The sequence below is a fragment of the Alosa alosa genome, chromosome 10, assembly GCF_017589495.1.
Source record: "Alosa alosa isolate M-15738 ecotype Scorff River chromosome 10, AALO_Geno_1.1, whole genome shotgun sequence".
NCBI classification, from domain to species: domain Eukaryota; kingdom Metazoa; phylum Chordata; class Actinopteri; order Clupeiformes; family Clupeidae; genus Alosa; species Alosa alosa.
In genome coordinates, this window is record NC_063198.1 from 16032126 (window position 1) to 16047901 (window position 15776).

A 15776-nucleotide genomic window follows, 5' to 3' on the forward strand; every position below is an offset into this window, starting at 1 on the left:
ATGGGCACGTTTGGGTTTTTATCTCAGTGGCGGCACCAGAACAACATGAATAATGTAGGGTCAGGAAACACATGTCATGTCTGTGGGACTGCTGTTTGGATGAGGCCTGACAGCACATATACAGTACGTTTCTGCGTTCATGCGCTCTCTTGAAGAACAGCGTGTATGCACATGTGTGTGGTGGGAGAGAGAGAGAGAGAGAGAGAGAGGAAAAGACAAAAGTGAAAGAAAACTAATCCCGTAGCAAATCCTTATCTTCCTTGGGTGAAAAAAAAAAGTAATTATGGTGCATCATTGCAAAAAAAAAAAAAATCTCTGGTTCTCTTGAGTCTTCTTGTGCGTAGTGAGCTGTGCACATGCGTATATGTGTGGGCTAATGTGTGTGTGTGTGTGTGTGTGTGTGTGTGTGTGTGTGTGTGTGTGTGAGAGAGAGAGAGAGAGAGAGAGAGAGAGACCAAAGCACTTTCTTACTGGGCCCCCACTATCCCAGGGTTCAAGCGGGGTTACGTACAATTTCCCCCTCTCTGCTCTTTCCTCTTGCTCCCACTCTGTGTTCTTCCTCTGTCCTCATCCTCCTCCTCTCTCTGTTGGAACACTCTCCCCTGCCCGCTACTGGCTCCCTCCCCCCTCTCCTCTCTTTTGCTTGACCCATCTCTCTCTCCCACTCCACCTCCTCCTCTGTCTCTTTAAAACAGCACATAAAAACACACACATGAGGAAAGAGAGCCAGAAAAATAATAGCTATAATTTAAATATAGCTCTGTGTGTGTGTGTGTGTGTGTGTGTGTGTGTGTGTGTGTGTGTGTCTGTTCATTTAAATGTAGCTCTGTGTGTGTGTGTGTGTGTGTGTGTGTGTGTGTGTGTGTGTGTGTGCATGTGTCCACTTACCAATAGTGAATGATGTGAACTTCCAGCCACACGTTTTGCTAGGCATGGTGTCACTGCTCAGAGCTATATATAGCCTTGGGATTTTGACACAGAACTTTATCACAGAACATATATAAATGCATCAATACATAAACATTGGAGTTGTTTTATTCAGACCTTTCACTATGCGGAACACTAACACAGCAGAAACTTAGTAGAAAGTTATTGGCCTATCTCAGGGCTTCTTTTTTTTTTTTATCTCTGTGCAGTGGAATAGATGTGACCTGGTGATGGATTCCCCTCCGGCTGATTAATCTTATTCTGAGGCTCCAGGTGACCCTGAACCCTAATTAGTTGTAGCATCTTCACTCTTTTTCTTCTTTTCTTTCTTCCTTTTCTTTCCTTTTTTTTACCCCACGAAATTTTAGTCCACTGTGCCCCTCCGTGTCTGGCACTAATATGCCAGCGTTTACCACTGACTCGGTTTCTGCTGCTGTTAGCTGTGTTTCTGAGTGTGATTTAGTGATCAGCAGACTTCCTCTGATCCACGGTGATGGATAGTCCCTCCCATTTTCATAAGGAAATAATACATTTTATGCCCCCATAATTTGCACATAAATCACAAGCCTAACGTGATTAAGAGGGGCTGAAGGTGGCAAAAAACTGAGAAGCAGGATGTTCACCTCTCTCCCATAGCAAACACATTTTCCCAGCGATATTAATATCTGCCACACACAGTCATTACTATACCAATAGCACTAACACACTCATAATGCTTAGACAAACAGCACTGAGGCTCAGCTGAGTGAGACATACATGGAAAGATCGAGAGTATGTGAGAAAGAATAAGAAAGAGAGACAGTATGTTTTTCTTTTTTTTTCTAGCAAGTTCCATACCAAATTAGATTAAATACCAAATTAGATACATTAAAAAGAGAGGGGAATGGTTTATGGGAAAAGTTGGAAAATCTATTGCATTTTCTTGCATCAGCATTCACACATTTGGTAAAAAATAGGTGCCTGTGTGATGTTACAAATGGCAGAACCCACGGTGTAATGGGTCTAATCAGGGCTGCTGGCAATGTCAGGGAAGACAGGTTGGCCGGAGAAGCTCTGACAAGGGTGTCTTCAACCCACAGCCTACTCCGACGTACTTCAATGACTAAAGTGAAAGTTAGTTGACAGTATGCTCTCATCGAGACAGTTTTATTCATTATTTCCTCAACATTTCTCCTTCACAGCGCACTTCTCACTGAGATTAAAGCTGAAAAATGCAGACACAAAAAGGGAATCTGTTAAAACCAAAAAGAAGATCTTTTGGAGGGATTGATGTATCGTTTAACACATTTTGAAATGTATCATATTAATGCTGAGATCAATTAGCATGGTAGGTGAGCCAAAAAGTTGATCACACAACGTGTAACATTTTTATACATTAGATCATACTGTATCACAAGACAAACAGAGGAAACAAGAACCGTTAATATTTTCGTTTTGGATATGAGATGCATTCCCATTGCATTGGTATGACACATGCATTCCCCCCAAGGCAGATATAGCCAAGCAGGATGACATATCATTATGATGAAGGAATCCTACCTTCACAGCCAGCTATGTTCCCTCACACTCACATTTGTTAAAATACTGAAACTTACAGTATGAGTTTCACTTGAGTGCAATTGTGAAATACAAATTTAAATTCTGATTGTTTTGTTTTTATTGCAAAAGTGAAATGTGAAATATTCCTGAATGTTATGGAATGTGATAATCCACACAAGCCATTGTTTATTTGAGTGCGGAATAAAATATTGCACTTACATATTTCTTATGTTTAGTATTAAACAACCTCTCCACATCTGTGTTTCCATATCACTGTTTCCCCACGCGTCAGGCTTTATAGGGTCTTTGACTATGCCATGCTCCTCATTATTACAGTGCTGTGAACAGGGGACAAAATGTCCAAACTTGTACCTCTAATCATAAAATTGGACGCCTCTTCTTAGGTGACTCATTGAGTTACATCAGCAACTCCATGTTGAACATTGTTTGGTGCCTGTTGGTGTCCATCAACTACTGGGTCTTCACACAAAAAGAATCAAAAAGTACAGTGGAGCTGCAGTGGAGACAACACAATAGCTGCTTCCTTTGTGCTTTGGATCACACTGATATGAATGGAAAATGAAATGCCACATCACAGTAGAGGGCAAGTCAAGCTCTTATGTTACGCTGTTAAGACATCGACATATTTGTTGCATTTATTTCCTGGCGCTTGTCGCTAATCCAATCACATTTTATCAAGCGATGGCATAACAATACACGGAGTGCGGTGGCACGGTGTCAATGTCCCGACAGCTTGTAAGCCTCACATAGGCTGTGTATCAGTGCAGCCAGGCATGTTGCATCACAGCACCCCATACTGAAGAAATCACGCGACACACGGTTACACCACAAACACACACACACACACACGGACAGACACATGTGTATATATACACAAACATTCTCTCTCACACACATACTCATATACATTCTATTTTATTTATCCTGCCTGACTGCCTCTCCTTTTCCGACACTCACACACACACACACACACACACACACACATTTAATCCATTATCTGATGAGACTTTTCCATGACAGGAGCTTAGCACTGAACCAATCTATGGTAAACACCAACACAGACGGCAAAATGCGTTCCAGCGCTACAGTTCAGTGGCCTCCCCTGAATGGCAAGCAAACAATACGCCCATTTACACAGATTTATACAGATTAAAAACAGTATCTGGTGGAAATGGACTGTCAAGTGTGGAATTTATCCCTTTCATGTGCTGTGACGCTTCATTTTCGGTCTGCGGACCAAAGAGGAGCGATTGCTCTGAATGACTGCTAAATGTATTTTCCTTGAATGCCAAGGATCGCTTAACTCGGACACTCGCTTTCCATCAGATTGTCAAGTGCGTCTGTAAAAAAAGAAAAAGGGGACGGAATAGTGGTGCTGCCGCACCAGAACAAGTAGGAACAGGGTCCTGAAGAGAGCACTGGAAACGTGAGGAGGAACACACTAAATAAATCATCTTTTTTGTCATTAATTGATGAGAAATATAGACATTAGTCTCCAGGAGTAAAAAAAAGAAAAACAGGCACAAAGTCTGAAGCTCGAGGAACTATGAGGGGGAGAGGGGGGGTCATTTTAGTTTCCACCCTGGTCTGAAGGAGGCCGTCGCTGGCCCTGTCGGACTGAGCAAGTCAATAATTCAGTCAGTGCTGGTTGATTTATGACTGCCATTTTCTTTCCTCCGAGACTGAAGACTTTATCTGGGACAAAAACATTTTTAGGGAAAAAATAACAAAATCAAATTAATGTGCTACATGGGTGCTAACTGAACTGATGAGATACTTAGATGGAAGGTGTTGATGAAACACTATCAATGAATCGTTGCAAGAAAATGGGAAGTCATTAGGTCTGCTCATGAAAAGACCTTTTTAGTTGTCATTAGACGTGGTGATTAGTTTTTGATAGACCTTGCTGACAAATAGACTGTTTTCTTTTTTTTATCTGCGTGCTGTTTTGGGGCTCTGATGCTAATACCCCCTGCAGCCCATGACAAATGAATCCACTGAAATTGGAACACCTCTTTTTCAAACTAGATTTTAAAAGTTGCCATTTCACCTGGATAGTGTTGCAGTGTATTTTGGGGAGTGGCAGGACACCGAGTCAGCTATTGCGTCAGTCATTAGCGCGTCCCGCACAGCCGAGCGCCCTGTGCGCAGTGAGTTGTGGCTGGCGAGTGCCCTCTCGGCGCACCTGCTTTATAAATATCTACACACCCTGCATGTGCCGTGACTTTCCGTCAGCAAACACGGCGAAGAGCGGCGCTCCAAGAGGACTGCTGCCACTGATGCACTCCGTCCCGGCTGCTCCCCCGGGAGAACTGCTACTGTGGCCTGCCAGCACTACGCTAGACACAAACACACACGCTATACGCTACGCTAAACTATGTTAGCACGCCACGCTAGCTCTACCAGTGTGCAGCCAAGCAACTGAGGTGGCACTCAGATAGTTGCTACAAGTATGTGCAGATTCAGAAGAGTACAGGGCAGGAGATGTGCCATAGAAAGAGCTGCAGTGTCAGCTTACCAACAGGTAAGGGGTCTCGAGGAGGGAGGAAGGAAGTAGTCCTCACAGTATTTGGCAGGAGAAATAGGATTGTTGTTTTGGGTATTTTCACAATCAGGGTGACGGCTTTGTTTTACAACGCCTATGAATCAAACCTTGAAATATCATGGGGGGTTTTTTAAGGGGAAAAAAATCATGGCAACTGGCCATTGACAATTTTTAGGTACTGTACTTCCAATGTTGTGTAGGTGTGTTGGAGTGATCTGAAAAAAAAAAATGCAGTTTTTGGAATACACAAACTTTAATGGTTACGTTTTATAACTATGAAGTTCAAATTGTATCTGGACATTTGTTGGTAGCTGTTATTAGATGCATATCTGTATATATCTGCGTATATTTTCCTTTGCTAAATACAATATAATACAATACAACTATGTGACCAAAACCTGGGCTATATTAAAAATACTAACTAAAATGATGATGATTCTGTGCAAAATTGTAAGATATTACAGACTGTCCTATTTTTTCCTTAAGATGAAAATGTGACACACATTGGAGCCCCAGTATTTAGTTCATTTAATAATATATGTGATCACTGACCCTGACCAATGTGACAGCTGATCTATATAATGACCTTAATTTGGACATATGGACACTCTCTGAGCATGCTCCCCATCCTAGAACTCTCAAAAAGCATGATGTGAAGGTGCAATTAATTATCATTCACCGCTGTAATAAATCATTAATGTGCATTTAAGAGATATACACTTGTCTGATTGAGAGCTCACAATACTCACTTCCATTACTTGTAGATTGAGGAAACATATCTGTATTTTTGGCACAATGTGCAGCAATTTCCTTTTTTTTTGTTGTTATTGTGGAAAAACCTCGACGACGGCTTCCACGGTGAAGTGACAGTCATTAGAAGTTGATGAAATCATTGGAGGCATCAGACGCAGCTGAGCACAGCTGACTCTGGCTCCACTCACACCGTGTGTGTGTGTGTGTGTGTGTGTGTGTGTGTGTGTGTGTGTGCGTGCGCATGTGTGTTTTCATTAATGAAGCCTCTTCATGCGCCACCGCTGTCCTCAGCTTCCTGCTGCAGATGAATAATGCAGATCTCTATAGCAGATGTATAGCTTGGGCCGTTTGATAAGGAGATGAAAGGCTGTGCGTTTGCACATGCTGCACACTTTTGTTTGCCACCCCCAACCTCCCCTCCCCCACTAGGCATCCTATTGACCAGATCAGCATTGTCAACATGCCATGGAAGTCTTTCACACTATTGATAATGACTTCTAAAATGTGTTTGCAGAGCCCGCCTGGGCACTCCACATCATCTGGGCTCCACCGGGACTCTTTTAGACGGCCTGCCTCTAATTACTGAGCAGTATTGACTGAGTTCAATAAAAGAAACTGAAAGGGAAACTGGGAAAGAAAGCACTGAAAAGCACAACAGATATGTTTCTTCTCATTCCAAAGGGAGTTTTGGTATTCTGTACTGAAAGAGCTGGAATATTACCCAGCCTTTCGTCCATATGTTACTCTCTGTAGCTGTTCTCTATAGTGCAATGTCAGCTAATCGATCAGGGCTGACATGTTTGGTGAAATGATCCCAATTTGAGATGGAAAACTCATAACTTTGGCTACACAATTGCATTTTATTTGTCTGTGATTATTAATGAGAATGAAAGACGCAGTCACAAAACTAATTTTTCAGTACCTCAGAGGATAGAAGCGTTTCCAATTTATTCGAACTGAGAGAAGAACAAACGGGGGGGGGGGACTCTGTTGCCTTTTCAGATTTATACAGGAGACAAACAGCTGAATGGAACATTTCACAACTTTGCAGCTTATTATGTTCTGAAGTGGTGTGTGTGTGTGTGCGTGCATGCATGAGTGCATACGTGCCTGTGTGTGTGTGTGTGTGTACTAGAGAGAGGCCACCTGCCTTTAAGACCCGAACAACAGCAGCAGCAACAGAGACCCCGCAGGCAGCACACTTAACTCCTGGCCCTGGACGGCCGATATTTCAGCCGTGTCACCGGAGAGGCACTGCAGGCGTTCTCCTCCAGTGACCCGCACAGCGGCCCTCCATCACTCCATTCATTTGATACATGTTCCCCCGCGACTGGCCAGAGGACGCAGGGCAGACGCCGAGCCCATTCGGCACGGAGCAAACACACTCTCCAGACAGAGTCGCACAGCTATGGACTGTTCTGTTTCAGTGAGACAAATACTTTGCAGCCCTAATATGAAATAATGTATGTGGTGTTGAGAAGTACTGCTCTTACACAGTACAGTCTCAACAAAGAACACCTTGTTCTACCACCTCTGCAAAACAGCTTTAATAAGGGGAGCTATTATCCTGGGTGACTCATACCACCTCAAATTTTTGAGCTGACTTCAGAAAACTCTCTCACACTCTTTTTTTACACTGTATATATATATTTCCTCATTTTCTCCACGGGTGAATCAAATCTATTGATAGGATCATATCTAGGGGCAAGCAGCACTCCAACAGACAAGTTCATGCTCTCGGCCCCGATGACTTGTAATATTTACAGGTCTCTGGCCTGACACCAGAATACAGACACCATCTCTGTGTTAAATATCTGTCTACCTCACACTGCAATATTTCATGCCAACCAAATAAGTGTAAGCCATCTTAAGCCATGCCATCAGGGAAAAGTAGAAGATTTATGAAAGACTGAAAGCTATGAACTTGTATGAAATACAATAGCATATGTAGAACACTTTGTTCAAATGACCTGCAAACAATGGACAATATGCATTTGTATACTGTAACTCCAACTTAATTAAATATGCTTTTTCAAAAACCTAGACATTTAAGTGATGTTGGTTCTTTGTCGCGTGTGATCTATGTTATGGTGATCTATGTACAACTGATTCAACAGTTCTTGGCTGAAAGAACAAAGGGTACAGAATTTTTCTGATCTTGCATCTGAGATTCTAGCGCTTCATCAATTTCATCATGCCGATGGAAGGCGGCTAAGGAGAGTGATCAATACTGAGAACAAGGAGACAAATGGGCAGACTGTGTGAGGCCAGAGAGGAGAGAGGGAGCGAGGGAGGTAGGGAGGGAGGGAGTGTGAGACACCTGAGGCTTTCTGACCTTATGCCCTCATCGGCAACCTTCTCAAATTAGGAGAGCCATCACCATATGTGCTAATCTTTCCCATTTATTCCTCCCCTCTCACTTTCCACCTCTATCACTGAGCTTCCATCTCTCTCTCTCTCTCTCACTCTCCCTCCCTCGTTTCCCTACCATCCTCCTGACTGCAGTGAAGAGAGAGTAAGTGAGACCTGAGCATCTGACGTCTGTACACGCAGCTCTCCTGTGTAAACACAAGCACCTTGATGAGTATCTGCATCACAACAAACACTAATGTCCACTAATGAGGGCTGGAGGATGGGGGAGCTAGAGGGGACATCTGTTCCAGTGGCTCTTGATGTTCTTTACTAGCGCGTCTGGGGAACCTCTTGTGGAGAGTTTACTTAAGTCTGTTTCCTCCGTTAGCTGGAGAATTATTAGCAGCTCATTTATACGGCCTGTTCCGTTTACCCCACTGCCCAGAAGCATTGTTTGAGGAGACAGACTGCAAAATTGGATTCTTATGTTTTATTTCCTTTATCACAAAGTGGAGTTGTATCCCCTCACTTGAGATGTGTCTATCATTGCATCATTCATTTTCATACACATATGAAAGGGTTAAATCCACTGTGTCTCATAACGCATGGCATTAATTAGATCAGGTTTCCTGGTTATGTTCCGCCCTGAGAGTGTGGCTCGTGTTTCCTTGTGTTGCGTACTCCTGTCGTTCATCGTATTGTTCCCAGGGATGCCCAGGGTTCCCTCGCCTCATCAACCCACACTGTGTCTTCGTCTTCATCAGGCGTCCGCTGTTAGGCTTAAAGCCAGATGAACAGACTCCTCCTGTTGTGTATGCCAGATGGGCTTTTAACAAAATACACAATAACAATGGCTACTTAAACAACACAGTGATTGAGGAGGATATGGCCTTCAGCTATGATGACAAAGGTGGTGGTGATGAATACACTATGCCCGAGTCGCTCGGAAGGGTTTGTCTGCAGGGTGTCTGCTCCCACGGTCACCTTGGCATGGCCCAAAAAAAGCTGGGGTCCTAGTGTTTGACTATCAATAAATAAAGGATGAGTCCCAGCACAGCCTGTCAATGATGAAGTTGGGAATATTTCATCATGCTAAATTTAAGTGCCTCAAGACACAGCAGAGAAGAGACATGGACGTGGACAGCACCATGGGGGCTTCAGCCCGATGATCAATGTCGGCGTCACACTCCGGAGCCAAACGACACATTGATTGGGCTGTGAAGGACTTGAGCGGGGATTGAGAGGCGATTAATCAGACAATTAGAATGTCAACCGTCAGTGGCAGTGGCCGAGGGACACGAGTCAGTCGATCAATGTACCTTTGCATGAGGCAGAGTAAATAAGACGCCACGAAATACTCATGGCCGAAAAGCGCTCAGCTTTTACTGACAAGGGTCTCTGAATGTGCTGCATCAAAGCAGGTGTACTTTTTACCAGTCAACCACATGCTGCTCACAACACTGCAAAAACGATTTGTGATGGGGATTGAGAAGGTTTACAGTTTTGTTTTGTTTTGTTTTACATGTACATTTTTTGTATGTGTAGAATGTTTTCTTTGTTGTTCTTGACCACCTAAGCATGAATGCACCTGACTTTATTCTCAGCCTTGAAAATGTGTTTTCTATCTTCTGTTGCAGTTAATCTCCTCGACACATCACTGATATCAGGAGACTGGGGGTGGCTGACGTACCCATCACATGGGGTAAGACTCTCTCTTCCTGTTTCTTATAAAATATTTTCAAAAGGCAGAACTGTGGAATATGTCCGTTGTTAATTTTTGATCAGGGGTGTTCAGGAGCCGGGGGCAGCCGTGGCCTACTGGTTAGCACTTCGGACTTGTAACTGGAGGGTTGCCGGTTCAAACCCCGACCAGTAGGCTCGACTGAAGTGTCCTGTTGTTGCAGCAGCTCACTGCGCTGGGATTAATGTGTGTTCACCGTGTGCTGAGTGTGTTTCACTAATTCACGGATTGGGATAAATGCAGAGACCAAATTTCCCTCACGGGATCAAAAGAATATACTTATACTTAGCAGGATTCAACATTACAGCTGAACTTGATGATGGAGTACATTTAAATTATGGTTATGGAATTTAGCAGATGCTTTTGTCCAAGGAGAAAATTATTCATGTTTTAAAAAGGCACAGTCCGCAACTTGGTTACAGTTTTGTGAAAGATCTCACATCTTTGCCTTCCATGCAACTTAAGCACTGTGTTAAAGGCATCCCATGCAAGTCTTTTACCTTAATATAACCGCTTCAAAGTCATTTTCATGGTAAACAAACTTGTAATAGAAAGAATTGTGTGCCTAGCATAGCTAGCAGCTCCCCACAGGCGGAGAACTAGCCTTGCAATTTAGCTGTTGCTGCTGTTGATGCCCTGGTGACATCTCACGAAAATCATGAAACATTACCTTTTTAGTATAGCTCTTTGGAGATTGTCTTCGCCAGTTGGTAGTCCTTCGGCTCCAAAACAAATGCACATGTACTGTACCATTGTATTTGGCAAGGTAAAATATAAATACTCCCTGACTCTAGAGGGAGTCCTACCTGAAACTTCATTGGATACCTTTAAATGGCTGAGATTGTTTATGCCTAGTCTGTTTATGCATATGAGACACTATGTTTGTTTGCCATTTACAGAGCCAGCACTGAGTTTAAACACCAGCAGGTTGTTTTATGCAAGCACTAGAAGTGTTCCGAGCCATCTTTAAACGAGTAGCAAGAGGTTGCACTTCATGACCTCTGGATCTAACAAAGCACATTACTACAATGGCATTGGATTTAAATCAGGTGGTATATCTGAGTTCTCAACAGAATTGGACAAGTGAGACCTATTGAACACAACAGCATGCTGTGGTTAAAGCAGGTCTTACAGTCCTGGCATGAGTGCTTATGTAACACTCCGATCTAATCAACAGAGCTCCCTGAGCCAGATCCAATGCTTCATCACCTTGCCAGGGGGGGCCTTTAGCTCCTGAAGTATTATCATTTTATAATAGAATTGTACCAAATGACTTTAATAGTTTCAGTAACTACATAGGAGATTGCCTCGTTTAAACCTTAATTCGATGGGGTAAAATAATGCTTTCTCCGACAAAAGACCTGCATTGCTGGGGTTTGTGAGACGCAAAATATGGATGGGAATATGAGTCTGCTGCACACTATCCCCCTCTCTCTCCCCCCTCTCTGGGTTGTCACTTTGACACATTATTCACTACTGGTTTCAGCAGCAGCAGGAGAGGAAAAAAAAAACAGCAGGAAAAGTGGAGAGAGAAAAGAGAGAGAGGGGTTGGGGGGGAGGGGGAGGGGCAGAGCTGTTGTCTGTTTTGCAATGCCGGGGATAAATTAGCATATTCTAATGGAGAAACTAATGCATGGGGTAGTGAATTAGCAGAACATAAAGTGATCTAAGCGCTGAACTGTCACAATTAGCGGGCGGCGGCTGTCAGCGGTGACGGCAGCGTATTCCCACCCCGGCGAAAGGCGCCTTCCTGCCGGGCAACAATTACCCGCTCTCATCGGAGCGCTGATGTAACGGTCAGCCCGCAGGCCTACTAGCACCTGCCATGGGGGGCCAGCAGCACCTAAATAAAATTGTTGGATGGAGGGGCCCCAATCGGAAGCCACAGGGAATGTTCTCAGCCCAACCTTGAAGGATGCTGGAGGTGGCCAAAGCTGGTGGAAATTGCATGTGATTGCCAGTGTTTTCATGAGGCTGCAGACCTCTTGTCCTTTTGACGAAGTCACTGGCAACATCCACTGTTGTAGAGGGAGTGGCAAAGCAGTGGGTGGGCTCGTGTGGAGAGGAGAAAAAACACACATCTTTCAAGTAAAATCTTTTCCCTCTAAGTCAGTAACAACAGGACAGATCCTGGATGACCTGTCTCTTGGGAATAGTCAAAGTGTTTTCCTGCAAGCGCCTGCAAAACCCTTAGCTGCTTTGAGGATGCTAATTAACTATTGACAGTGGTGTAGAAGATGGTTATCTCAACTACAAGCTTGAAAGGCAGCACAAGGCGCATCTCAGTAGCAGTAACTATTTTTTGGACCAGGATAATTTCCTGTGTAAGAAAACAGCTCTCCTTATAAGTGGGCTTGGATTATGCCTACAGTCTCCCTTTTTTAAACTTGACTCAACTTAACAATTATCGCTAGCAAAGCGGTCGTATAGGGATTGTTTTTTTTTTTTTTTTTTTTTTTTTTTTCCCCATCATCTACTTCCTGAATTTTTGGTCAACGATACCCGGGACACCGAAACACCGGGACAGATGAAATTTGGTGGGTATGTAGCCCCACTAGACTTTTACAGAAAAATTTTGTTTGGTCCCCAGGGGCCACTCCCCGTGCTGGGCCCCCCGAAACCCAAAAAATGCAGTTTTTCCTAAATAACTACCTGAACCGTGGCACTGAGGATGAAGAATTTTTTATGGTAAGTTGGTCTCAAGGGCCCACATCAATCTGGCCCATAATCACTCATTTGCGATTTGCACCCCCCAAGTAAAAAATGAAAATGCAATATCATTGTTCTTTAATCGCCCCTATCTTCAGTTAAGATGTTCAGAACTGCACCCAATTTTATGTGTATGATTAACCCGACATTCTCTGGGGGTATGCCAAGTTTTGTAGAATTTCATCCATGAGGGGGGTGGGGGGTCTAAAAAAAATAAGTTATGTGTACGAAGCATCCTAAACAGGCAGGGACATTTCTGCTTGCTAAATAGGTTTTTCTGTTGTTGATTCGCTCACAGTCCTTGGTGGCCCTGTCAGTGCTTTGTAAAATGTTGCATTAAGACCACAAGTCTCAAAAAGCATCTGCTAACGTTCCTTCCCAAACACCCACTAGCTACTCAATTCTCTTCAAAGTAAAGTTCGAAGTAAAGTAGGCTAAATAGGGCTGAGACGACATAATTGACTACATAAATTCAAATTGCATCATATTTACAGCCTATACTTCTCTGCGTTCACCTGCGCACCCATCACTCTCGTTTGAATTACTCGCGAACCCGTGATGGCAAGCATATCAGATGAAAGAGGAGACACAGGGCTATTCATTGGTATCATGTATATCGATCCTTCTGGCTTATAAAAACAGACGAAATGACTGCAAAATAATAACGTCATGTACACAAACCAACTCTGCACTCCCATTACTCTCGTTTGAATTACCCGGGACCCATGATCGGATAGATATGCCACGCATGTCAGATGAAAGAGGAGACACAGAGCTATCATTTGATACCAAGTACATCCTTTTGGGTTATAAAACAGACAAAGTGACAGCAAAATAATAACTTCATATAGCTGGACTTACCCCACGTTTTTGTCTGTTTTTGTGGCAAAGCATGTTTATAATCCAACGCTATCGTGTGTTTCTCTATGGCAAAACATGTTCATGTTCAAATTCCTGCATGGCATCCAATTCAAGGCTCACATTGCATTCCAATTTGTTCAACAAAGAAACACCTTTTTTGCCTTTACTTTGTTTATGGCAATCTTTTATGCAGTATAAAGTTGAGAATCATTATGAGTGCATACACACACAGGCTAACACGCAAACTCGGGTCAAGTCAGGTCAGATCAGTTCGTGTCACAGATATGGAGTGCAGAAAGGTCATTTTTCATCACTAAATAAAAAATGGCATTTATTTCCGTAAATCACACACCACATATTTCTGTAAATTACTCAGCCCCAGAGTATCCCTCTAACATGGCAATTATATTGCCAGATTCAGGACAGTCTGCCCTACACACAAATGAAATGCATGTATAGCTATGAGCTTGCTGTGGTGAGATACATGACAAAATATAAGAATTTTTATAATACGCTTTTTGTATTTTAATTCTTTAAAAATAAAAATAAAATCAATGCCAGTACTAATACATGAACTGATGCAGATCTGGATAGCCTAGACTCTGCTGAAAAAAAACATTATATAATATGTGTGTGTGGCACTTACAATGACCATAATAAATCCTTATGAATAAAGGTAGTGAAAATGTCCTAAAAACAGCTTAGGGTTCTAAGGGTTAAAGGGAAACCAAATATTCATCATCATTTGGCTGCATTTCCAGTATTGGCGTTATGTAGTAGTTTGTCCACCAGATGGTGCAGATCGGCTGATACATAATTACAAATTCAGTAGGATTAAAGGGAAACCAAATATTCATCATCATTTGGCTGCATTTCCAGTATTGCCGTTATGTAGTAGTTTGTCCACCAGATGGTGCATCGTTGCAGCGAGACGCAGACGGCTCTGGCAAGACGTAACTTTGTTGGAAGTTAATCTAAAGTGGATTGGAAAGACAATAGACGCTTCCTACAAGAACAATATTGTAGTTTACCGCAGAGAACGTCTAATAAGGGTAGGATGATTTTCACATGAAATGTAATTCCCATTTCTTTTTGAAGCCGAAATAAATCTGAGAATGTTTATCGGGCTTGGTTTTTACTGCAGGTAGGTCTAATCTTATACAATAGCCTGGGACCTAGGTAAAATAATGTTACCGTTAGCATTGGTTGAGTGATAATATAATATGATTATTGGTGTATTTGTAGAAAACCATAAATGCGGTTGCCAAGCAAATTGATAACAGCGCTAACCCAATGGTTTTCTAATGGAAAATATACCTGAAAGATAATCTGTCTATGAAGCATCCTAAACAGGCTGGGACATTTCTGCTTGCTAAATAGGTTTTTCTGCTGTTGATTCGCTCACAGTCCTTGGTGGCCCTGTCAGTGCTTTGTAAAATGTTGCATTAAGACCACAAGTCTCAAAAAGCATCTGCTAACGTTCCTTCCCAAACACCCACTAGCTACTCAATCCTCTTCAAAGTAAAGTTCAAAGTAAAGTAGGCTAACTAGGGCTGAGACGACGTAATTGACTACATAAATTCGGCAAAGTGAATCATTTGTGTCAACTCGTCACAATGTAGATTTATTAACTCACCCGTGATGATCAGGGCTGTACCAGTTGCACGTTCTACAAAAATCATTCTGTGAGATGGATGATTTATCAACGTTACTTCTGATACAGTTTTGTCTATGGCTATACATGCGTCAGACTGAGACGCTTGTTTGTTTGTTTGAACTGCGTGTTTAGGGTGTGAGAGGGGAATCGATGTGCTTGATTCCAGCTTGGTAGTTGTAGCCTATGCGATTAAAAAGCATGTGCGTGTGAAGTATCCAAACAATGATAACACTTTCATTATGACTGCTTTAGCCACAGACCTTCAGCTACTGTAAAATGGGTCCCATTTTGAAGTGGCCACTTCATTTGCACTTTCTGTGATTCACACAGCTGTTGTGAAATGCATTACAACTTTTCGCCAAGAGGTGGCAGCTTAAGTCCGCTTGATACTGTAAGCCAGGGGTTTTTAACCAGTGGTCCGCAGCCCACTTGTGGTCCATGAGGACATTGCTGGTGGTCCCTGACCATCCTGGATTCAGTAGTTGCAATGTGGGAATCAGTATTTCTATTCAGTGGTGGTCCTGTCGTTAGTCAGAATGGTGGTCCCTGGTTCACAATCAGTTGAAAACACCAGCTGTAAGCCATTGGTTCCCAAAGGAGATTTTATTTGGGTCGCCAGCATAGCCTAGTGACAATTTATGTTGAGTATTAGGCCCAGCTTATAGGGCTTA

The 15776-nt window shown here is 42.8% G+C and overlaps 1 protein-coding gene across 2 annotated transcripts in view; it reads left to right on the forward strand.

The window, feature by feature from the left end:
* epha8 (eph receptor A8) overlaps positions 1 to 15776 on the forward strand; it is a 66238-nt gene that overhangs the window by 6376 nt on the left and 44086 nt on the right. For both annotated transcript variants that reach the window (XM_048254929.1, XM_048254930.1), the window contains exon 2: positions 9775 to 9839. In XM_048254929.1, coding sequence (XP_048110886.1) covers positions 9775 to 9839 — 65 coding nt within the window. The remainder of the gene's footprint in view (positions 1 to 9774; positions 9840 to 15776) is intronic.